Genomic DNA, 24,908 nt, shown 5'->3' with positions numbered 1-24,908 from the left:
GTTAGTTCCAGTTTACGAAAAGAATAAGAACGTGGTATGTGAAAGAGCTAAAGTGGCAGCTTCCAATTTTAAGCTTTTCATTTCCTTACACATAGTCTGAAGAAAGAGTGAGATAGTTCTCTCCAGTAATCAGCCACTAATAATAAAAAACTTACCCCACTTTTGAAAGATACAGTTAATTGAACAACCATCCTTCCTCACTGTAGCAGTATTTCTGGTTTATTTATAGTATGATGCTGGCCACTGTTAATAATTGGCCAAAGTACAGATTGATGGCTTTAAAAATAAATTGAGAAGTTAACAGAGGATGCTTCATTAGTCAATTTAAACAAATACAGAAACTTCTTATCAGGGCTTTTTTCACAAAAACTTTAAACTCTACAAATATTTAAGTTTTAGAATAAAGATGTGTTTTTTCAATTAAAGGTGTCAGTGCTAGACAAATAGCAGTATTGTTTAAAACACTTTTAGCATGAAGAATCATGTCTTCTAAAATAGACTTCCAAAAATTTCCCTTGATGTTAACAGTATGTTGGCATGTTTCTTTTAAATTTTTTAAAAAGTGAAATGTAACAGTATTTTGAAAGCAGTTGGAGTGGTAGTGTATAGAAGTGTACCCACTTGGAGTAATGTGAGTGTTGGATCTGCTTTTTTGTAGCTACTGCTCCGAACTTTGATCTTGCTAACAGACCTGCTTATGATAAAAGAAGAATGATGTAATTGCTTTTAACTGATAGGCTTGATTCAGTCTGTTGCTAGTTAAGTTGAATGGGAACTGGTAGCTTTTAGTTGGTGAAAGCTTTTATTAAAAAACCTAAGCTATAAGCCTGTGCCTTGGACAGAAATACCATAGCAGTAAATTTGTAATAATTGCTAATTGCATGGGAAAATACTGTTTCCAACTGTCTGAGGTTGGAAAACAAATCTGGTTTAGTATGAAGTGATGAGCATTTAATTAAATAATTCATTTTCTGTAATTTGGTAAAATGCTTCCTCAGACTTAATTGCTACTCAAAAGATGACCTGGGTAAACTAAGACATAGAATACAAGCCCTAACTAGTTAGGGGTTTATTTAGGACACATGGCAATTAGTACTTTTAGGCTTTGGTGTGTGCCTTGATCAAGTAGCTAAATCCAGACTGGTGGAAAATCTTGGCTAAATGGGAGAGAAATCTGAATGAATATTCAGGACAGAGGCAAGTATGGTCAGGAATGCTTACTCATATGTGAGAGGCCTGAGGTGATTGTATTCTGGAAAGTGCCAAAGAGCAACAGGAGAGTGAGCGAAAGGGAATTGATGTCTAGGAGATAATGACAGTGGACTGGTGCTGATGCACCAGGCAGAAGTTGCTTGAAACATGGGATTCTCCTTGGACAATTTCTTCTGGCATTCACATCCTCTACAAATTTGTATATGCCTTTGAGTTGTCTGAACTAGCATTGAATGGGTTGATGTTCAAAGAGAAAATGTCAGAATGTCGCCCTGTATTTATCAAAGTGCTTTAGAGTGCTATAACCTTGGGAAACAAAAAGCACTTACTTGACAGGATGGAGAAATGGAAGATTTCTTCCTTAGTATGTATTGAGGAAATTAAGTCAGAAGTGGAAGAATACACATCCAGAACAGCTCAGGTGAGACTGTTCTTCATATTATGATGAAGAATTTCATAATGATTAAGATGTGAAAAAAATCAGTAATGTGTATTAAGCAAATATTTTAGGATTACTTAATATTGCTGAAGAATTTAGCTTTTGTACTTGAATGTAATCATGTGTTACCACATACTTGAAATTAGGACTGTAATCCAACAGTACTTCTGTCAACTTTTTATTATCAATTAGAATATCATTCTTCCACTTGACTTTTTTTATTAAGAGAATTAATTAAGTTTTAACAGTGTTCATGATTTAACATCCACTTCAGAATCATAATTCCTGCCCATGGTTTATATCGGAGCATTTTCATGCTGTGGAGCATTTCTCACTGATGTTATTTCAAGCCTTAAATAATTCCAGTGTTTGCATTTGATGTTAAAGCAATGATTTTATACCCAGCAATTTATTCGTGCTCAATCTGAATTTCTATGCATCTTCATAAGATTGATCTATAGTTCATAGAGTCATAGAATGATTTGGGTTGGAAGGGACCTTAAAGATCATCTAGTTCCAACCCCCCTGCTGCCGGCAGGGACACCCTCCACTAGACCAGGTTGCCCAAAGCCTCATCCAACCTGGCCTTAAATGCTTCCAGGGATGGGGCATCCACAACCTCTCTGGGCAACCTGTTCCAGTGCCTCACCACTCTCACAGTAAAGAATTTCTTTCTAACATCTAATCTAAATCGACCCTCCTTCAGCTTAAACCCATTACCCCTTGTCCTGTCACTACACTCCCTGATAAACAGTCCCTCTCCAGCTTTCCTGTAGGCCCCTTCAGGTCCTGGAAGGCTAAGATCTCCCCGGAGCCTTCTCTTCTCCAAGCTGAACAATCCCAGCTCTCTCAGCCTGTCCTCATAGGAGAGGTGCTCCAGCCCTCTGATCATCTTCATGGCCCTCCTCTGGACTTGCTCCAACAGTTTGATTTATTGTTCATGGATACAGTTGGTTCATATGTTACCACCTTCTGGGGTTGTAGTGTTGCTCAACAGTCCTGCTAGGCAACCTGCTGTTGATTATCTGATCTGTCTTGTGATAGTCATTAATGACATTTTTAACATTTCTATTGAGTATTTGTACAATACCAGACCTCACTTTGATATACATACCTAAGTAAAAAGGTCAGAATACTCTTTCTTATCTATTAATATGCAGCTGCACCAGGCCATCTCCTGTTTTGCTGTCTCCTAAGGTTGCTAACTTATCAGCCTTTCACTTCTGTTCTTATACTCAGAATAGTTCTTCACAAATGACTACTTGAGTGTTGTTTCTGCTTCTCCCATTTCATCTTTTGCCGCCTCCTTTAGGCATATGCTTAAATTGATGCTTTTGCAATGTTCCTCATGAATTCTAGTCCATGTGGGTTAGATTAAATACTCTGGCTGACTTCAGCCAATTTTAAACTTTAGAATGAAAGCTTTTAGGCTGACATTCATTAGCAACGTGCCTTGTGCTTATGATTAGTTCTTACACATTGTTAATTATCACTATACATTAGTTCTTACTAACAGTTATAGAATCATAGAATGGTGTGGGTTGGAAGGGATGTTAAAGACCATCTAGTTCCAACCCCTCTGCCATGGGCAGGGACACACTCCACCAGACCAGGTTGCCCAAAGCCGCATCCAACCTGGCCTTGAACACTTCCAGGGAGGGGGCATCCACAGCTTCTCTGGGCAACCTGTTCCAGTGCCTCACCACCCTCACAGTGAAGAGTTTCTTCCTAACATCTAATCTAAATCGACCCTCCTTCAGCTTAAACCCATTACCCCTTGTCCTGTCACTACACTCCCTGATAAACAGTCCCTCTCCAGCTTTCCTGTAGGCCCCCTTCAGGTACTGGAAGGCTGCTCTAAGGTGTCCTCGGAGCCTCCTTTTCTCCAGGCTGAACAATCCCAGCTCTCTCAGCCTGTCCTCATAGGAGAGGTGCTCCAGCCCTCTGATCATCTTCGTGGCCTCCTCTGGATTCACTCCAACAGCTCCATATCTTTCTTGTACTGGGGCCCCCAGAGCTGGATGCAGTACTCCAGGTGGGGTCTCACAAAAGCAAAGCAGAGGGGCAGGATCACCTCCTTTGGCCTGCCGGTCATGTGTTATCATTATGTTTTCAAAACTGTCAGTCTTACATCTGACTTGTATCCTAAATTAACTGTAAGTATGCAGTACCATGTAGCCAATATCATATAGCTAGCCTGATATCTTTGTTCTTGATGGTCCTAGTTGCTGAGGTCAAGGTGACCTGACTGAAGAGGTCTTCAGTAAGGGGTGGGGGGAGGTGGATGACAGGACAGGGACAGAATTGAAGTAGGCATCTTCTTTTGCCTACTTGCCCCCCTCAATTTAGAATCTTTTATTACCATCTTTTATAAAATGATTGAGGCTCCTGGTCCTGGACTACATGTGATGTGGTGCTACACCATGAGGTGTTACTTTCTCAGGTTGCATCAGGTGCCTTGCCCTGTTACTCAGCTGTTTGGTTTTTTCCCCTTGTGTAGCTGATGTTACTCAGAGCAGAAAGAGCCTTCCCAGCTCTGGAGGTTGCAATTTTTCACTGGTTCTGGGGCTTCTGCTTCTAGCCTGTGTCCATATTTTCATGGCCTTTGTTATCTCATGCTTAAATTTTATGTCATAACAAGAGACACCTGGTACCAAGGTCTAGTTCACAGAGCCAGTTTTCCTAAGTTCGTAATGAGCCTTACAGATCAGGACTGGGGCCTTGCGTAGTTAGCATAAAACCTATTGCTAGTAATGTTATATGGCATATATAGAAATGCTTATACAGTTGTACTGTATTAAGTTGCTTATGTTTGGATTCAAACCAAGCTAATCTTAAGTCTTAGTGTGCTGCTTTCACAGGTACAGTGGGCCTCTGCTTTAGCTGCAGCTACACTGCTCTCTTGCGATGGGAACTCTCCATTCTCATCACTGTGAGTCTAAGTCCAGAGGGCTCTACTCTCTCTGCTGGTTCAATGTAGTGCTACAGAGCATGGGTTTTCTCTTAAGTATCTTCTCTGGGTGTTGCCTCATAGTTTTCTTGTGAAATCCTTATCGTACTACTGTTGCTGCTGGTGTGCATACAGCTTTTGATTCTTCCATGACACACTGCAGTACATAGCATGAGATACCACAAAGCTCATCAATATATGAATAGTGATTTTAGGGGTACAGAGGTGTTTATGTGATTCCTGCTCCTCTATTTGACTGGCCTATGAAAATAAACTTTTTAAAAAGTGACACATAGGTTTTTCACATTCTCTAAAGTCGATATGAAGTCACCTTGCTTCCTGCCTGATTAATAGCTCTAGTCTTGTTGTGCATGATAGGATTCCTAATGAGTTTAACTAGGTGATTTCAAATCAATTCTAAACTGATGTTTTTTTCAGGTAGTATAATTCTGATTTTTTTTTCCATGGCTGATGCATGATGTTGGTGGATAATGCAAATATTTTGTTCCTAACGGATACCTGAAAAACATCATATGCATTTTTCGGCAGGGGACTCAGTTCTCTGGTTTTGTTACTGCCAAAGTGACAACATGCATACTTCCATTTCCAGTATCTCATGTCCCAGAGTCATTAACTAATAGTTAGGTCTAAAGACAAGTTGTTATGACTTCGATAAAGTTTAGGATTCTTCAGACTGTGTTCAAACAGGACAGGCTCATTAGTTTCTCACAGTGTGTATCTAAATCTGTTAATTACCCTATCACTAATCCATGGAGCTCTTATATAGGATATCCACCGTCGCTACTAGATCACTTCGGGCAACAGCTGTGTGCACATACCATTTTACAACTATTTCAGTCTTGCCCTCATTTCTTCTAGTAACACAGTGCCATTCCATGTCTTTGACCAAAGTTTAGCTGATATTTCAAGTGCACCTTTGTTATAGTCTAGCTCTTGCTATTACAAGTCATTGGTTTTTCAGCAGGCAGTTTGGAATAACATGTCAGATTCCAATACAGCATGACTCAATACTACATAGTAATTCCAAATTATTAACAGGGAAATAATTGGATAAAATATTAATTAACAAATTGGGTACCATAAGACTATAGTATAATTGATTTCCCACAAAAAAATCTAAAAATTATTTTTACATGATTACTGCTGCATCTGAATCTCTCTGCAGGTATGCAGAAAACCAGCTTAACCAGGTTTGTTCTTGAGAACTGTACATTTCAAATTTTAAATGTCTTTTCACTGCTAAAGTAACACGTACAATATATGCTTGTTCCAGACTTATGAAGGTCATTCTCAGATGAGAGAGCTACTTCGCAGTGGATTAAACCAACCTAACTTTAAAGTTTGTATAGCATGCTAACAAGCTAATATTAAATTCTACTTAACGTGCTTCTGTTTTCATGGGTGCAGTGGACCTATACCTTAGCTAGGTTTTGGAAAGATAAGATTATTATTTAAAAGAAAAAGCAGTGTTGAAAGACATTTTGACAGGCAAATATCCAAATCTAAGACCTGAAGTGAAATATTTCGGTAGTAGCAAAGAATGTAAAAATATTTAATAGACTTTTATATTTTTAAGCCTATTTTCATGATAAGATTTTTCTACTTGTATAAATATGCCATTATGAGAAAGTTTTTCTTTTTAATGTAGTATGAGCAAATTATTAGATGCCCCATGTTTTGCCACCTAAAAGGATCATCATTGTTTCAGTAGGCAAAAAGCTGTCTCATTTACTTGCTTGTTTGCAGTAAGTTTTGCTTATATCCTGATGTATCTAAAAAGTGGGTTTGTATTGCTTAAGAATGACAGCAATGAAAGGCAAGACATCCTAGTCCAATGTTTATATAAGGTTTTGCCTGGGTTTTGGAATTCAGAAAGGGAAAGCAGAATTTTGTGTTGTGAATTTTGGCTGACCCTAATTCCCCAGGTTTGTGGATCTCCTTGGATTTTGGTTTTGGGGGGGGAGGGGGAAAGTGTTACAAAGTATATTAGAACTTGCAACATCACTTGGGTTTTCAGTATGTTTTTAATGAAGTATTTTATAAACAATGAAATATAAGGCTTTCTCTAAGTTGCTCCGCCCTGACAGTTAATTATATTAAAAAACCCTTGCAAAAGTAATGACTCTTTTTAGTAACTTTAATATTTACACTTCCAAAACGAAGCGTCTTAAAAAGTATCTCATGGAGAGGAAAGGATCTTGATTGACTTTTATAATTGCACGGGGCGGGTGTACATGGCAAGGGTGGGGGCTGTCGGGCGGCCTCTGTGAAGAGAAGCCGGGCTGCCTTGCTGCAGGCATGGCTGGTTCCAGCCAGCTCCAGCAGATCCACTGCAGGGCACAGCTGAACCCCTCAGCTGCTATGGTGACACTGCATGATAAATGTTGTTAAAGGGCAAAAATGTGGCTCAGCAGTGTGTGAGAAAGAGAAAAAAATGTGAGAAACAGCCCTGCAAACACAGAGGTGAGGAGGGGAGGAGATGTTCCAGGCACTGAGCAGAGATCCCCCACGGCCTGTGGAGGAGAGCACTGCACAGTAGGTGTTCCCCTGCGGCCTTTGGAGAGGACCACACCAGATCAGATGTCCACATGGCAGCCTGTGGAGGACCCTACCATAGCAGCTGGATATGCCATGGAGGAGGCTGCAGTCTGTGGAGAGCCCATGTTGGAGCAGGTTTATACTGAAGGAGTGCAGCCATGGAGAAGATTCATGCTGGAGCAGAGGAAGAGTGTGAGGAAGGAGCAGCAGAGTTAGTGTTATGAACTGAATGCAGCCTTTGTTCCGCATGCCTCTGTGCCTGTGTTTTTAGTTTTGTCTTTGCTTCTCACCATCCAGCTCTGCCAATAAATTACATTAGTTTTCACCAACTTGAGTCTGTTTTGCCCATGATGGCAGTAGGTAAGTGATCTCCCTGTCTTTATCTTGACCCATGAGCTTTTCATCTTATTTTCTCCTCCTCTACAGCTGAGAAGGGGGAGTGGGAGTATTAGAGAGGGTGGGGGTCTGGCAGCCAGGTAGGGTCAAGCCACCACAGTAATCTAGAGAGTCATTATGGACATAGCTTGTGATTAATGTACTTGTTTAAAAGAATTTAAAGGTACAAGGATTGTCCCTAAGCAGAGGGAGGATTTTGCTGTGCATACTCAAACTTTAGGAAAGGAAGAAATCTCTAAAGGAAAATAGTGATGATTATTGTGGTTTAACCTGGCAGGCAGCTAAAACAACTACACAGCTGTTTGCTTACCACCACCACCCCCTCCACAGTGGGATGGGCGCGAGAGTTGAAAAGGGGAAAAAAAACCCCAGAACCAGGACTTGTGGGTTGACATAAAGACAATTTCATATGACAAAAAAGGGAGATTAATAATAATAATAAAAATATACAAAACAAGTGATGAACAGCATAATTTTTCACCACTTGACACCAATGCTCAGCTAGTTCCCAAGCTGCCTCACCTCCTGGCTAGCCCCCAGTTATATATGGAACATATCATATGGTATGGAATATCCCTTTGGTCAGTTTAGCTCAGCTGCCCTGGTTGTGTCCCCTTCCAGCTTCTATGAAAAGCTGAAATGTTCTTGACTGCTTGGCAACGACTGAAAACATGAGTGTGTTATCAACTTCATTCTCATCCTAAATTCAAACCACAGCGCTATACCAGCTGCTAGAAGAAAATTAACTCTGTCCCTGCTGAGACCAGGACGATGTTTATTCAGAGGAAATAATGTCAAGGAAGGAGTAAACCATTTGTAATCGTAATGGCTAGGCTGTATTCTGAAAAATGAGCAGTAAGTCCAGAAAAAAATATGCTAACTTGACTAAATACTTCTGCTTAGTATTTAGTAGGGCACAAAAGACCATGTTTTTAGACCTGTCTTGTCTGGTAAAATTTTTATCAAGCATAGTATTCATTGGTAAAACACATATTTTGGTTCAGCTGGTTGGGAGGATTTTTCCATTGATGATTTCAAGTACTATTCATCATATAGAATACAACTTTAAAAATTGTCTCTGTGGTACTTTATTTCACTATCTTTTCTGTTCAGTGTTTTTTCATAAGTTAGCACGTTTTCAGCCATTTTAGATTTTGTAGGGAGGAGACATAATTCCTCTGCAGTTTGAATCTGTCATGAATTAAATGCTTTAGAAAAATTATTTTAAGATGTGCACTTTTTGAAACTTGGCTGAGGTTTTTCACTTGCTTTTTTTTTCCTAGCTGAATAATCACAGCCTTTGCCAGTTCCAAGCTGGTTTTACATGGGAGCTGAAATGCAGTTTTCCTGTGTACTTTTAAAATTAATTCCTTCAATCATGTAGCACAAATCTTAGAGTAAACTTTTTATCTGGGTTTTTGTTAGTACCTCAACATAAGTACATATAGAATCCGTTCATACAACTTTTTCTACCTGGCTTCAGATAGATTCTTTTTTGTTTTGTTCCCACAGTCAAAATACACACTTTGGTGTTAGCCTCACTTCTCAATAACTGCAATGTTTTTCTTAATTTGATACATGCTGCTTACTGAAAATGGTGAAGAATTTTTTTAATTTCATCTTGTTACCTGTTGTTACTTTACATTGCTTTCACTGGCTTTCCCTTTTTCTGTTGCATCAGATAAGCTACTTTAACTCCATCATATTTCTATAGCTCATCATATAAGATGAGCTCTCTCTGTTTAGCATGCAGTAGTGGTTTTTGTCCTTTGCTTCTTAAAGTATCAAATACACATCTCTCTTTTTGTCCAGTTTGCTGCCTTCGGCTGCGAGGAGGTTTCCTTGCTTATGTGTGAACACAGTCCTTTTTTGAATGTCTGTCTGTTTCAAAAGTAATACCATGTATAGATACAACTTAGTGCATTTGGATAATTGCTTGTCCCCCTCTATCCTTTCTTGGCCTAGACATACTGTCCTGGAATGATCCTTTGGATTTCCTGTTGGAAACCAGAGATGGTAGAGGGGGTTTTGACATTTGAGTGAATATGTCGAGGTCCAGAACCTATTGAATGACCTATGAGAACATATAGACAGATCTGTAGATCTTGTTATGTGGTACCTGCTCTGAACTCCTTTTTTGTGGAGGAAGTGGTAGTTTGTTCAGGTACTATGTAACTGGAGGATTTCAGGAAGTTGTAGAATGGTACAGAAGGAAAACTTTTTCCTAAATTCCATGGGGATGGTGGAAACACTGTTCCACAAACCAGTGGATAAATTGTACCTTGCAGGAAAGTGACACCATTCAGGTGGGAAAAGATTGTGTATTCAGCTGTGAGCTGGCAAACATTGGTAATGATAGCCTGGCTTGAATCTTATTTTCCATGGTATAACTTATGTCCACTTTTCTAAGAGGTATTTAAGTTGCAATTGGTGGAGACTGCTATCTTTGAAAGATTTTTCAGGCTTGTCAATGTGAAGATGCTTGCAGATAGACATCAGAGTTGCAAAGTGGTATTCTAGTACTATCAGATATATGAAGAGATGAAATGCACCAGCTTGTATTCTGAGTGGAGGAGACGTGATCTTGGGGTGGTTTGTCCCTATACATGTCCTGCTTGCAAAAATAAAATCTGTAAGCATGGGTTACAGCATTTGCATCAGTGGAATATATGCAAAACACTTTACACTTGTATAGTAAGAATAATCTTATGTTAAGTCAGTTTTATTTACATAAGGCATTTTTTGTTTTTTAAAAGCTGAGAATTAGCACTTTTAATAGACTTAGATATTCTGACATAAGGCATATATGTTTAGGCCATTTTTTAAGAAAAACATTTCAGTATGTTTATAAAAAATTAATTCATTTTCTCAATTTTCAGTTAAGTACCTTTTGATTGATACCATCCTTAAGCCTACCTGGAAAACAGTGAGGAGTTGTGTTAACTTGCTTTGAGCTGCACTAAGATAAGGAGGAAATGTCAGGTTTCCTGTTTCAGCTTAAAGCTACTACTAAAGTCTTTGCTAATGATTGAAAGTGAACTGATCATCAGAGGAATTCAGATCACTTGAGCTTTTTCCCTGAAGAAAATTTTGTAAAGCCTAATTAAGTAAATCAAAATGCATTGCTTCACAAAATGCCTTTTCTAAAGCAATGATTTCTCACAATTTTGCAATAGTTTTATTAGAGGGAATAAACTAGGTAGTACTTAATATTTGCCTTCATTGTAAAATTATTCTTTTATGAATATAGTTCTCTTATAAGATTTTATGGCTGTGATAACTCAGTCCACAGAAGAGTAAGTAATGTGGTGTTCTAACAGGATGAATGAGAATTAGCATTAGAGGTTTTTGAAATCCAGCTTAAATATGACTGAAATTTAGAAATTCCTGCATTGTATTCAGCAGCTGAACAGGTTTTCATATTTAGCTGTGGGCAAAATCAGTGTGTAGCTATACTAAATTTTTCTTAATCTTGTATGAAAAAAAGACTTATTGGCATCAGAAATAATAAACAACTGCTATGTCAAAGCTTCAGGGATAAATAACTTTGTAGTGCTGAATTAGGTAGTTACAATGCTTGTCTTCACTCATTTAATATATGTTATTATAGTGTATAACACTGGTGTATTTGTAAACTGCAGTTATCTTTATAGCTGTATATAGTATTGTTTTGTTAATAATCGCAAACTGATGGAGCTAGGCTATATAACAGCCTCTGTTGCATTTATGCTGGTGAGATTCATGTCTGAGGGGGAACTAAAGAATGGTAGTTCTCATTTCCCGAAAGCCACTGTTTGTGTTGCATCCTAGAGTCCTGCTTTGGATTTTCTTAATACGAAAAACCTTCAAAATTTTAAAATAAGTTAACCATAGAAAAGTTCTAGTTCTACAATGGAAATAGCAGCACAAGCACACTTAAACAGTTGTAATGTGCATACCTGAGTTGGATCTGCTGTGCACTGCCCTAGCTTTCCTCTGTAGGAAAAAGAAAAAATACTATTTACAGTAGTGATAGAGCAAGCAAAAGTTTATTAGTTCAAGTATTTTGTTTCTTTCCCATGGAGTACTTTTGAAGGTTAGAAGTATATAAAAACACTTAAGCTTCCCTGTGTGATATGCCTTAAGCACTTGAACCAGTATGTTTCAGATACTGCTCTGACGCTTGTTTCAGGAGTACCTCAGGCTTGAGAGCTGTATAGCAGGAAGGATTTTGTGGCAATGCAGTCAGCTATGACTCATGAGACCTGAGCTGGCTATGGACTTCCTCAGTAACTGTAGCCAAGTAAATGTTTCTTCGTGTAAACTTCTTGCTTGTTTAGAATTTAAAAGCTAGTATCGGTTGGTTTTATACAGAAAGACCTGGGACACTTGTATACTTGCAATTGCCTTATTTTGGCAGAATTCTCTGCAGGTGCCTCAGGAAAAAAAAAATTAGGATGCATGCCAGAAAGGGTGTTTAAGGATGCTGGAGGCCTATTTCTTGCAATGTTTCTTGCAGGGAATTATGATTTAGCTGTTTGGCTTTGTTTTGTTTTTTTTTAAATGGCTCTGGCAGGAGCCCTTGGTGTGCACACAGGCTGCTTCTGCCACAGACTGTTAAAGTCTGCCCAGCTCACCTTTGAAAATTCCATAAAGGTTTGCAGGTGCTCCCATTCATAGTGTCAGTCTGGGTTTTGTTCTCCAGTGCCCTCTCAATTTAGGTATGTATGCTCCTTGAGGCTGCTGCAGGGTGGGGGGTGTTAGGAAAAAGCAGCCCTAGTTCTCCAACCTGCTTTAGGTCCTGAGGGTAGATAGTGAACTCCTACTTGCTTCCTGCTTCCCTGCATGACTAAAACATTCCTTCTCCTTGCCTTATCTTGGTTGTGAAAGGGCAGTAGAACTTATGCTGGCCTGAGCACAGGTCCTTAGCTTGTTACAGATGAAAATCCCTGTTTATCCTCCAACATCTTGTCAGGTGGCTGGCTAAGAACTGTACCATTTTATAATCGCTTCTGAGCACAAGGAGGAAGGTGAACATTAGGCTAGAAACAGTGAACCTCAGAAAAAAAATCTAAATTAAATGAATTGAGATCTACAGGAAGAAAGTGAAGGGAAGAGAAATGGAAAAACATCCAGCGAGTGTAAGGAGAGGCTCAAACTAGTCTGAGGAGGATGTTAGAAGAATAAAGGACAGACCTGAGAAGTGGTGAATAGTGCTTTGTGGTCTCTGCTAGATGCAGCTATGGAAAACAATAAAGGCGTTTATAGCAAGAGGGAAACCAAGGGAGTTTGTCCATAGCTCAGTGGGGAGGAGGATGTAACAGAATTCAGGGTTCTTACAGTGAAGCCTGTCTTAAAAAAAAAAAACAAAAACAACAGAGCAATGGGGGGCGGGAAATAATGGGTTTGATTTTACTTGCTGGAAAATAGGTAATTAATAAGTATTATAAGACGGTAAATAGGTAACATACATCTGTTGAGCAAATCATGTATGACCTGCCTAACTTCCTTTTGAAGCAGTAGTTAGCCTTGTTAGTGGCTATTTCTTTAAGCAACTTGTCTAACAGGACCACCTGATCAGCTGGCTTTTTTGTAACATGGAACTGTACAGTGAGCTGAGTATAACCCTAGACTTGATTTTTTAGATGGCCTAGTCTCTTTAACTATAGGTAATGCAGAAGTGTGCATGCAGTGAATGGCCCAGAAAAGTGTGTAAAGGGTTTAGCTAGACCTCAAGGAAGACATTTCCCTTCCCTGTCTTAGCAACGAAGCATAGATTTTCAAATATATTAAAAGTTGCTATGCAAAGAGAGGGAATACATAAGCCTGCCTTTGAAAAGGGCAGAGAGGTGATGGTCTTAAATCCCATTAGAAGATGTTTAGCTTAGAGATGGAGGGGGTGGGGGGCAAGCAAGGATGGTTGTGCACTGAAGTGGTGTATGGAAATGTGGAATCAGTAGTACTGCAGGCTTTTAAGATGAATTTTGGCAAGTCTTTCTAACTGTACAGTATGTAATTGCTATAAACTCCTCCCAGAGGGTTTCAGAGAGAGGGAGAGATCTAGCAGAGGAATGCTGTCATGGCAGGAAAAACTTTGATAGATAATTCTTGTACACTTGCTTTGTGGGTGATTTTTCGGAGAATCTTCCATTGTTATAGATGCATGTCCCTCACCACGTGGCCAAAGGAGGGCCTAGCAGGCAGGTGGCTGGGAACAGGTATATAAGCCTGACACATTGGTGTGGAAGCTTTACTACCCTAAGGCAGATAAACATCTTTCTCATATGTAGTAATAATAACATAGCAAATGCAGTTTGAAGAAGAGGGGCTTGGACTAGAAGACTTGATGTCCTGTATTGGGTTTACGTGGACAGGTTTTGGCAGTGGTGGGGCTACAGGGGTGCCTTCTGTGAGAAGATGCTGGAGGCTGCCCTCATATCTGACAGAGCCAGTTCTATCTGGCTCCAGGAGAGACCTGCTGGTAGCCAAAGCTGAGCAAATCAGTGATGATAGTAGCACCTCGGTGAGAACATATTTATGAAAGGGGGAAAATCTGTGCAACGGCAGCTGGGGGAGAGGAATGAGAAAATGTGAGAGGCTATGCAGACATCAAGGTCAGTGAAGGAGGAGTAGAAGGTGCTCCAGGCGCCAGAGCAGAGATTCCCCTGCAGCCCATGGAGAAGACCGTGGTGAAGCAGGTTGTCCTCTGTGGAGGTCCATGGTGGAGCAGATGTCCACCTGCAACCCGTGGAGGACCCCATGCCAGAGCAGGTGGATGCCTGAAGGAGGCTGTGACCCTGTGGGAAGCCCATGCTAGAACAGGCTCCTGGCAGGACCTGTGGCCCCATGGAGAGAGGAGCCCACGCTGGAGCAGGTTTGCTGGCAGGACTTGAGACCCCGTGGGGGACACACACTGGAGCAGTCTGTTCCTGAAGGTCCGCACCCCGTGGAAGGGACTCATGTTGGAGCAGTTTGTGAAGAACTGCAGCCCGTGGGAAGGACTCACATTGGAGAAGTTGGTGGAGGACTGTTTCCTGTGAGAGGAACCCTACACTGGAGCAGGGGAAGAGAGTGAGGAAGAAGGAGTGGCAGAGACATGATGTGATGAACTGACCACAACCCCCATTCCCCGTCCCCTGTGATACTTGGGGGGAGGAGGTAGAGAAATCCAGAGTGAAGATAAGTCTCGGAAGAAGGGAGAGGTGAGGTAAACTGCCTTTAGTTTTGTTCTTATTTCTCACTATTCTACTCTAATTTAAATTGGCAATAAATTAAATTAATTTCCCCAAGACAAGTCTGTTTTGCCTGTGATGGTAATTGCTAAAGTGATCACCTTGTCCTTACCTCTACCAAGGAGCCTTTTGTCTTATTTCTTCTCCCCATCCAGTTAAGGAAGGGAGTGATAGAGCAGCTTGGTAGGTGCCTGGCAGCCATCCAAGGCCAACCCACCACATGTCCCTCCTTACATCCTTATATTCTGTGGTTCAATGAAAGCAAAGCAGTATATAGAAACAGTTTTGAAAGTTGTTTGGACTGAATTAAGTTGAGATGGTCAGGTACTGAGAATTAGTAGCTGCAGTTGATTGACTTGTCAGTTGCTGTTTTTTGTTTTCTGTGCGAAGTTTAAATTTCTTTAAAATGAACTTAAGTTCTGATACTTGATGAAATATGTGAAGCTTTTTTTTTTCTAAAAAATACGTGAAGTTTCACTTACTTTCATTAAATTCTTACTAGCTCATTTTTTATTTGGTAGTTTGGCTTCTTTTGGGCTTTTCTTCCTCCTTTGTATATTTAAACAAGAAAGATTGTGTGTTATGTCTAAATAGCTTTTGATTTCCAGATCCTTTGACAATAATTCTTACTGACCTTCAACTGTCCTGCATGACAACAAATGAGACTTTTTGTGGAGTGTTTCATGAGTAATCCACAGTGCTTTAGTTGTCTGCAAGATGAACATATTTGCAGCATGGTTCTTATAAAGCATAGTACCAACGTGTAGATTTGTCTTTACCATCTGGAATCAGTATTTGTGGTCCTTATCACCATGTTCCAGTATTTAAGAGGTGGCTACAGAGAAGATGGAAACTCCCTTTTTACAAGGAGTCATGTGGAAAAGACAAGGGGTAATGGGTAAACTTACTCCTGGGGAGATTCCTGTTGGACATGAAAATTTTTCACAATGAGAACAACCAGCCATTGGAATAATGTCCCCAGGGAAGTGGTGGATTCCTCAACATTGGACAGTTTTATGATTCAGCTGGACAAGGTGCTAGGTCATTTTGTCTAGACAATGCTTTTGTCAAGAAAGGTTGGACCAGATGATCCTTGCACTCCCTTCCAACCTGGTGTTCTATGATTCTGTGATTCAGATTGCATAATTTGCCTTAACCTTAAAGTCTGTTAGCTTCCAATGGTTATTTGCATGTGTAACTTTTCTTTGCATTCAAATGCAAAAAGATATTCAGCTATACCTGTATTATGTTTATTTAAGAATAGTTTTCAAGGAGTGGGTGGGGGAGATGTGCTCAGTTGGATGTTTACTAAGGAGTAGCTTTGAGGTGACAGTGTCGGGGCACAGGGCAGGTTAGATCATTGTTTTGTTTCCCTGTACTTTCCTTACCAGCTTCATTGTAATGCTAGTAAAAGCTTTATAGCATTTGAGGCGTTCGAACCAAAAGTTAGATGCATTCGAACCAAAAGTTAGATGCATTCGAATGGTAATATTGGAAAGGATTGCATGTTGCTCCAAATTAACTGAAAATCCTGTCTACAATGTGAAAACAGTTGAGGCAGAGAGTGCCACAGCTTCCTTTAGTTCCTGCTCTTCCTTGTCGTTTTGCTCTAGTGTGCTTTTATGGTTTTATCCCAGTGCTTTTTGCTATGATGTATGTATTCCTTTCATCTAAAAGCATTACTAATAGCAATAACCTTAACTTTTTTTTTCCTGCTTTGAAATAAATACACGTATGTGTGTCTTCCTGACTGTGTCCAGTAGGTTTTTTACTAAAGGATTTGTTTCAAAGTGTGAAGTTTTGGTCAATGTTTGTGTGGAACATTTTTGTGAAAATTTAATCTAATAAGAATGTATTAAACAGGCTTTTCTATTTCGGAAGACTGGCATTTTTCATTATGAGAGTGTATGCTCATTATTTGAGACAGCTACATTAAACAGAATTTAGAATCTAGGGTAAATTCAAGACAATATAGACCAGGTTTTCTAATTACAGTGTTTTAGAGTGTTCAAAATATTCTATGAGGTATTGTTGATCATGTTTCTAATTTTAGCTTTTCTTATACTCTCTTCTGTCACAGCCCCATGACTTTGACGAATGCAGATTTGATATTAGTGTAAACGATAGTGTTTGGTATCTCCGAGCTCAGGATCCAGACCACAGACAACAGTGGGTAGATGCAATAGAACAACACAAGGTATGTTTGATTTTTATTTTTTTCCTGATTTCCTTTCTCACTCCCTCTTAAGATCTGATGGTACTTGTGGAGAGTTGTAAGCTTCCCTGTACAGTCATTGAAGTAGTCAAGGTATTTATGACAGGTAAAAGCTGCAAGATTGAAGCTGTTAAATATCTTTCAAAGGAATTGATTTACTTGTTCTTCATAGATAAGAGCTTAGAGAACTGAGAGCTGACAACTGTGAACCTTTCTTGAGCTTCCTGGCTTGAGAAAGAAAAAGCTTGCATTATGTTTGAGTGACTTCTTAATGGTTTTGTCCATCCTCTCTCATTGATTATTGAATTGTTTCTTATCTGTCCTAGATGTTAAGCTTGTTAGTCAATTTTCTTAGGTTATCATTCTGGTTTTAGGCTCCTCTCTTTCATTTGGCTGCTTTTACTTGTCTGATTACTGACTTTTGTCTACTTATCGTTTGACGCCCTACTCTTCATCAGCATTTTGGTTCAGCTTTCCTAATCTATTCCTTATGTTTTCTGATGAACTTGGTTATTTTCATTTTACCTAAAGGGCTTGAAGGTCAGCTCTTTTTAAAGTACATAGCGCGCAAAGCATCAGTTATGTTTTCAGGTACAAGATAGGCACTGCCCCAAGGTGTTGAGTTTAACTACAATACCTAGCACAATGCAACTTCTACGTCTGTATTGCACGGGTGTTAGAGGAATACAAATTAAAAAAGATATCTAAGCAGGTACATATTTTTACCTTGAGCTTCTTGACATATTGCTTATATAAGTAACATGATTAGGAAGTTTCACCTTTTGTTGGGCAATCCTTACAATAAGCAGTACATGATTTTAAATTTAAAGTGCTGTCTTTTGATAATGGTTCTCTTAAAAAAAAAATCATCTCAGTTAAAGTATTAGTCCATTTATAACTTGACATTATACCTTCACTTTGAAACAGAGGTAACATTAAAACATGTGAAATTAAGTTGCAAAACCATGGTTCTTTTCTGTAGTCTAGTGAAAAAATACAAAGTTAACTGTACAGTATTCTTGAGACAAAAACACTGCAACTTGTTACTCTTGCAACACTTGAGAGAAATGTCTCAAGAGGATACACTGAATAAGTTGCTGGATTACACATCCATAAAGCTGGCATTTCAAAAACTCTTTTACAGGCATTGGGGGTCTTCAGGTATGGGGTTGTGGGGACATTAAATTGATAACCCTGGGCTAAAATTCAGGCTAGGTTTGGTGAATGATTCAGCTGCCGAAATGTCGAACTTAACCTGAAGTCTAGATAAGCAGAAATGCGGACTGGGTCATTGCAAGCTACCATGCAGGAATGAATGAGGAAAAGACCCAAATACTGTCTTAAACTCTGCCCTACACAACCTCTAAGGGAAATCTTTTTCATGCTGTTCTTTTCCCTCTTTTAAGGCTGTCCTTAATTGTTGCTGAGTTCTGAGCTGATAATTTTATGGAACTACCTATTTATAATATTGTGATGGGTTGACCCTGGCTGAGGGCCAGGTGCCCACCAGAGCCGCTCTATCACTCCCCTCTTTCATTAGACAGGGGAGAAAAGTACAACGAAAAAAAAAACTTACGGGTCGAGATAAGGACAGGGAGAGATCATTCTCTAATTATCATCACGAGCAAAACAGACCGAACTTAGAGAGGGAATTCATCTTATTTATTACCAAGCAAAACAGAGTAGAGGAATGAGAAATAAAACCAAATCTTAAAACACCTCCCCCCACCCCTCCCATCTTCCCGGGCTCAACTTCACTCCCGGCTTCAACCTCCTCCCCCCTCAGCGGCACAGGGGGACGGGGAGTGGGGGTTACGGTCAGTTCATCACGCGGTGTTTCTGCTGCTTCTTCATCCTCAGGGGGAGGACTCCTCTCATCGTTCCCCTGCTCCAGCGTGGGATCCCTCTCACGGGAGAAAGTCCTTCACGAACTTCTCCAATGTGAGTCTCCTCCACGGGGTGCAGACCTTCAGGAGCAAACTGCTCCAGCGTGGGTCCCCCACGGGGTCACAAGTCCTGTCAGCAAACCTGCTCTGGCGTGGGCTCCTCTCTCCACAGATCCACAGGTCCTGCCAGGAGCTTGCTCCAGCGTGGGCTTCCCACAGGGCCACAGCCTCCTTCAGGTGTCTCCACCTGCTCCGGCGTGGGGTCCTCCACGGGCTGCAGGTGGAATCTCTACACCTCCTCATCCTCCCTCCATGGGCTGCAGGGGGACAGCCATGGTCTTCACCACGGGCTGCAGGGGGATCTCTGCTCTGGTGACTGGAGCACCTCCTCCCCCTCCTTCTGCACTGACCTTGGTGTCTGCAGAGTTTCTTACATCTTCTCCCTCCTCTCTCTGGCTGCAAAAACGCTAACTGTTTTTGTCTTTCTTAAATATGTTATCACAGAGGCGCTGATTGGCTTGGCCTTGGCCAGCGGCAGGTCCATCTTGGAGCCGGCTGGCATTGGCTCTGTCAGACACAGGGGAAGCTTCTAGCAGCTTCTCACAGAAGCCACCCCTGTAGCGCGCCCCCCCCCCCCCGCCGCTACCAAAACCTTGCCATGCAAAACCAACACAAATATGGAAGTATTAAGTGGTAACAGTTTAGAGTCTGTCATGGTATGTGTAAATTTGGAATTGTTTTTGTGTCACAAACAAAAATAATCTTGTATTTATCAATACTGAATTTTCTTCTCCTTTACTGCCCAGCCCCTGTCATGAGGTATCTGTTTGCTTTTCTTTTTCTGTCTGGTGTTATTGGTAAACTTCAGTCATCTTATTCAGCCTCCTTTTCAGATCATAATTAGTGTTGAGGAGCATGAGTTGTAGTGTTCCAAAACTGGCCTTCCTTTGTGAAGAAGCCTGATTAATTATGCAGTTAAAAAACCATTTTAATATTGATTTTGGTCTGGACAATTTAAACTTTTATGCTTTGCAAGAATTTCATGGTTCTGTAAAAAAAAAAAACTTAATAAATTGTACTAGATATCTGTCTTCACATTTAAAGGAGTGGAATGAGAGGTTTCTTGAATAATTCCACTTTCCACTACCCAATTTTTGCAGTATTTATTTAATATCAGGATAGGAGTAATGAGTGCTTTTTTTTTCATTATTTTGTTGTTATCTTTCTGCTCATTGTTAAAAGAGTGTGTCATGTGTTCTGCAATATTACATAAACTGAAGAAAAGTATGTCTAAAAGTAGGAAGTGGAAATAAAATTATTTCTGTATATGCTGAACTGACAAGAAACAGTTGTTTGCATTTTGCTGTCCTAATGTAATAACACTGGACTTTACTGTTTGGAATCTCATGGCTTTTTCAGTATTTGTAGTTTGCAATTTCATGGATATTTGACATTTTTCAATTTGTTGCATATTCCTTTTTACTCTGTATTGTTTACAGTATTTAAGACAAATAGCAGTTGTTTTCATTCTGTCCTGGGTTTTGGCTGGTGTAGTGTTAATTTTCGAAAGAAGCTGGGAGGGAACACAGTCAGGACAGCTGACCCAAATTAGCCGAAGGGGTATTCCATGCCATATGATGTCATGCTCAGTACATAAAGGGTGGTAGTTGTCAGGGAGGAGTTATTGCTTGAGGATGGGCTAGGCATTGAGTTCTTGGTGGTGAGCAAATTGTGTCGTTATTTTCCTTTTCCTTTGCTGTTCCAGTAAACTGCCCTTATCTCAACCCATGAGTCTTACCTTTTCTTCCTGATTCCCTCCCCCATCCCACTGGGGAGAAGTGAGTGAGTGTGATGCTTAGCTGCCATCTGGGGCTAAACCACAACAGTCCTTCTGGGTGCCCCACATGGGGCTCAACGGGTTGAGATAACGATGGATCTGACCAAAGTGTGTCAAAACAATTTTTTTTATACATATTCTACACATTCTTAAATGGAGAGGGAAGTATTATGTCACCTCACTTCTAAATAAACCAACAAACCATTTAGTGTATTAAAGCAATAGATTATTTAAAAGCATTCTCTTTGTAATATACAACTAAATACCATAATCAAGATAAGAGAAGGCAAGGAAAACAGCAAAAGGTAATGCAGTCTTGTAACAATAGCTTGGGCTCAAGTTAAAAGTAAATCTCAGAAAATCATGTTACTAGCATATTTTCCAGTGTCTTCATAATACAGTAGCAGATTTGTGTGATGAATGTTGTAGGTGTGGAGATGCATCTGTTTCTACTAACTGTTCCTACTAAAATACATAGGAATCTTATCACCAGAAGTCGTGGAAAAATGCTGTATGCACATAAATAGGTGTTTGATGTAATTAAATATAAAACAGAAATGTCTAAATCCAGTTTTTAGTCTGGTTATCAGTGTTTCTTAAAGAATGTGTCTCCAAATGTCTTGTTTCTATATTTTCCAAATTGAGTGGTTAGTACTATATGCTCTAATTTATTACCACTTTGTAGGAAAAATGTACAGGAAATATGCATTACTTCTATTTTTTCAGATCCTATCAATGTTATCAGATTTTCTTGGAGTCTGGAAGTTAATCCCATTTTTCATTTGACTTTGTATGGACAATACATCAGTGATCCATAGTTTTTAAGTAACTATTCACCCATCCTTTAATTTTTTTTCAATTCTTGTAGAAGTTTTATATCTACATACTTGATTGAGAGTAGTAGATGATGGGCTTTTTAGAGGCAAAATATCCTATTTCACTGGGAAGTTCAGATTTTTGTCTGCTCACTCTGAAGTTTTCTAAAGGAACTTTTCTGGTCAGGTTACCGAAACTCAAGCAGAAGTTCCTTGACAAGCTGTTGTTAGCAGGTAAAGATTGTTTTTCTTTGGGAACTAGGTTCTTGAACTGACACATAATAATTTGAATAAAATTGAGAGGGGAAATTATTTCCTTTACTAAGCAGTTGTTTTGATTAACTTGAGTCTACTGCTATATAAAGTACTTTTTTTGTTTGTTTTTGAAGCTCTTTGTTGCTTACTGAGTGGGTAGGTAGTTCTGGTAGGCTGCTTAAGCTGTTCTCTAACAAAAGTGTGTTTGTGAGACTTAGTGTAGCGTGTCACAAGGTTGTTTATCTTTAGAGTATGAAAGATGAACTAAAACTTTATGACTGTGTTTCATTGTGCTCCAAACAGAGAAAACACTGATTTAAAACAAATTTTATATTAAATTTGAGTACGAGGAGACTTAGAAAAACTTCTGCTTAGCAACACCAATGAGTAGCTGGTAGCTGAGAAATGTAAAACATCTAATGTTCAAGCATAAAAATGGCTGGAATTTGCTCTTTCTTTTAATCCTTGCACTAGCCATTTCTTGTATTGAGGTTCCTGAATGCTTACTGGATTAAATGTTTCAAGTACAGCTTCTAAAATGCTTATTAATCTCCCTGGACTGGAGGAGGAGAAGTCTAAAGCAACAGTAAGATCATCAGTGAGACAAATAAGGAAATGGTTTGTGTGTGTAACCAGGAGTCCTTTCTTCTGTTTAAATGTTTCATTAAATGTACTGAGCAGATAAATATCTGTAAAATATCTGGTTGTAAGGGTGTGTTATCATTAGGAAGCTTCTCTGTTCTCCTACCCTAAGAGACAGAGGTCGAGGTCTAGATGGCTGATGACCTTTTCTTAGATGGATCTAATGGTGATGTATATTGTTGAAGAACTCCAGACTAGGTTTCCACTGATGTGAAAAATATGGATAATGCATGAGCACCAAGGTATTGATGCTTTTGAAAAGTTGTTCTTCTTAAGTAACAAATGGAAGGACTGACTTCAGGTCTCTTCTGTGGTTTGAAAATGGAGTATGGAATTTCTAATGTAGGATTAGAGAAACAGTCTTAAATATTGTTAGTTCTGTGCTGTGAGGAAAATGTCTGGGTTTACCTATAGAAAACATGGTCTCCTGAAGCATGTAACTTCTAACAAATAAAATGAATGTGTGCTATGTAGTATAAATAAACAAGATTTACTTTTTCACTGAAGTGGAAGGTGTTTCTTTACATGATTAAGCTTATCCAAAGCTTTCATTCTTTACCCTCTACTCTGGTAGATTTGATATGTTAACTTACAAACTTGCATTACTTCCCAAAGGTATAGATGAGAGGAGTAAATTGCTGTTTGCTGTGAGAACCACCTGGATAATCAAACTTATTTTGAGCAAATGAACTTGAACTTCTGAGGTCCAGATAATTATTTCTTGTAAAGTTAATCTAACACCTGAGTTAAAAACTTGCTGAGAATTTATTTAGAAATGAATGTTTCATAAGAAACTCTGCATCAGCTTAGGTTTGTCCCATTTTGTTCCATCTTAGATTTAGTTTTTTCTGTACAGATTCTGCATGTGTTCATTGTTGACTTTGTGACTTCATCAAAATAAACTGCTTTAAGTCTTGGATTTTCAAAATCTTGTGTTTATCAAACTGAAATACTGTTTTAAATCTTGCTGAACTTCTTACAATACCTGTCTTCAGTGTGTCAAACTGGAAAAGGTCATTCTCCAGAGGGATATCTAGATACCCAACAAGTTTGGCATGTGAGGAGTAGGTAGGTTCCGTTTTTTATTTTGAAGTGATGACATACAAGGTGTGTTTATGTAGCGCAGGAGGCATGAATTTCGAAGTCTGACTGTGAAAGGAATCAAATGGCTACCTTGGAGGAGTGACTACTTCATTTTTACTGTTGATTAGACACTGGGAGAGAAGTCAGCTTCTTAGAATAGGGTTATACAGGAACATTGGGAAGAGTAAATCTTATGCAATGTCTCTTTTCTAGCAGTTTTTCCCCCCAAATAGCTTGGGGGGAGGAGATGTGGCAGCCTCGGGGGATAAAAGATAGTTTAGCTTGTAAGTAATTCTAATTTTGTGAAATTCTTAATATACAACTCTTAAAATTATCAGTTGTCAAACTCAGACAATTCATTTTTTTGCATTGTTTAAGTACAGATCTAGTTAAGATGGTGGAAAAGAACAAAAAGCTAGATTTGGCAGGCTAGTAAAGTCAAATTCAGGCATAAGTGTTAAACCAGTTGATTCACATCCTTTAATAAACACTGATACATTTCCAAACATATAAACTAGAATTGGGACATTTGGTTTTGAGATTACGATTTCTGAATGTGGCTCCTAGTTCACAGATTAATTTAGCAAACTGCAGGGCAAACTTTAAACAGCATAATTGTGATTGCAGTCAGTAAGGGCACTTTAGAATACTGTTGTGAAAAACAAAACATTGTCAGTTTGAAGTTATCACAAAATGCCTGTTAACCACATAATATGTAGGGTTTTTTTCCACATAATAAAAAGTGAACAGTTACGTTATGCACAAAGTATTAAGTCATTAATTTTACCCCTAAGCTCATCTGCATGTTGTGTTTTCTCTTGTCAATGTACTGTTCTAAAGGAGTTACTGAATGTTCTGTTAGGCATTGAAAAAATATTACTTCTACCAGTAATTGTGATGTTGAAGCAGAAAAGGCAGGCAGGTGTCTGAGGAAAGGACAAAAGGTAGATGTGGGCTTTTGCTAGTCTAGCATGAGTGCCACAGCATACAAAATCAAGACTCCCAATGGCTAAAAACAGCACCATAGTGTTGTGCACTTGAAAAGCATTTAAATATAGCAAAATATCAGAGTACTCTTAAAGGAGCCCCTTCAAACCATTCTAGTTGTTCCAATTCTAAAAGGTTGAATTAGTGTCAGATTGCTTAAATGTGTTGGTAATGCAAATCAGCTTTTGGGTGAACAGTATGAAGGACATCAGGTAGAATCACAGAATGGTAGGGGTTGGAAGGGACCTCTGGAGACCATCTAGTCTAACCCCCCTGCTAGAGCAGGATCACCTACAGTGGGTTGCACAGGATCACATCCAGGTGGGTTTTGAATATCTCCAGAGAAGGAGACTCCACAGCCTCTCTGGGCAGCCTGTTCCAGTGCTCGGTCACCCTCAGAGTGAAGAAGTTTTTCCTCAAA

General features: G+C 39.4%; 2 protein-coding genes across 3 annotated transcripts in view; one reads left to right on the top strand and one right to left on the bottom strand.

Annotated features, from left to right (window-relative positions):
• The window catches only part of CERT1 (ceramide transporter 1), an 81,842-nt gene that overhangs the window by 8,891 nt on the left and 48,043 nt on the right, over positions 1 to 24,908 (top strand). For both annotated transcript variants that reach the window (XM_075741188.1, XM_075741187.1), the window contains exon 3: positions 16,848 to 16,964. In XM_075741188.1, coding sequence (XP_075597303.1) covers positions 16,848 to 16,964 — 117 coding nt within the window. The remainder of the gene's footprint in view (positions 1 to 16,847; positions 16,965 to 24,908) is intronic.
• The window catches only part of HMGCR (3-hydroxy-3-methylglutaryl-CoA reductase), an 87,784-nt gene continuing 82,229 nt past the window's right edge, over positions 19,354 to 24,908 (bottom strand). Inside the window, exon 17 of the mRNA XM_075741179.1 lies at positions 19,354 to 19,435. Coding sequence (XP_075597294.1) covers positions 19,367 to 19,435 — 69 coding nt within the window. The 3' untranslated portion in view covers positions 19,354 to 19,366. The remainder of the gene's footprint in view (positions 19,436 to 24,908) is intronic.

Source organism: Balearica regulorum, chromosome Z (assembly GCF_011004875.1).
Source record: "Balearica regulorum gibbericeps isolate bBalReg1 chromosome Z, bBalReg1.pri, whole genome shotgun sequence".
Classification (NCBI taxonomy): Eukaryota; Metazoa; Chordata; class Aves; order Gruiformes; family Gruidae; genus Balearica; species Balearica regulorum.
The sequence above is the reverse complement of the archived record's forward strand: the minus strand, read 5'-3'. Positions and strand labels throughout refer to the sequence as shown.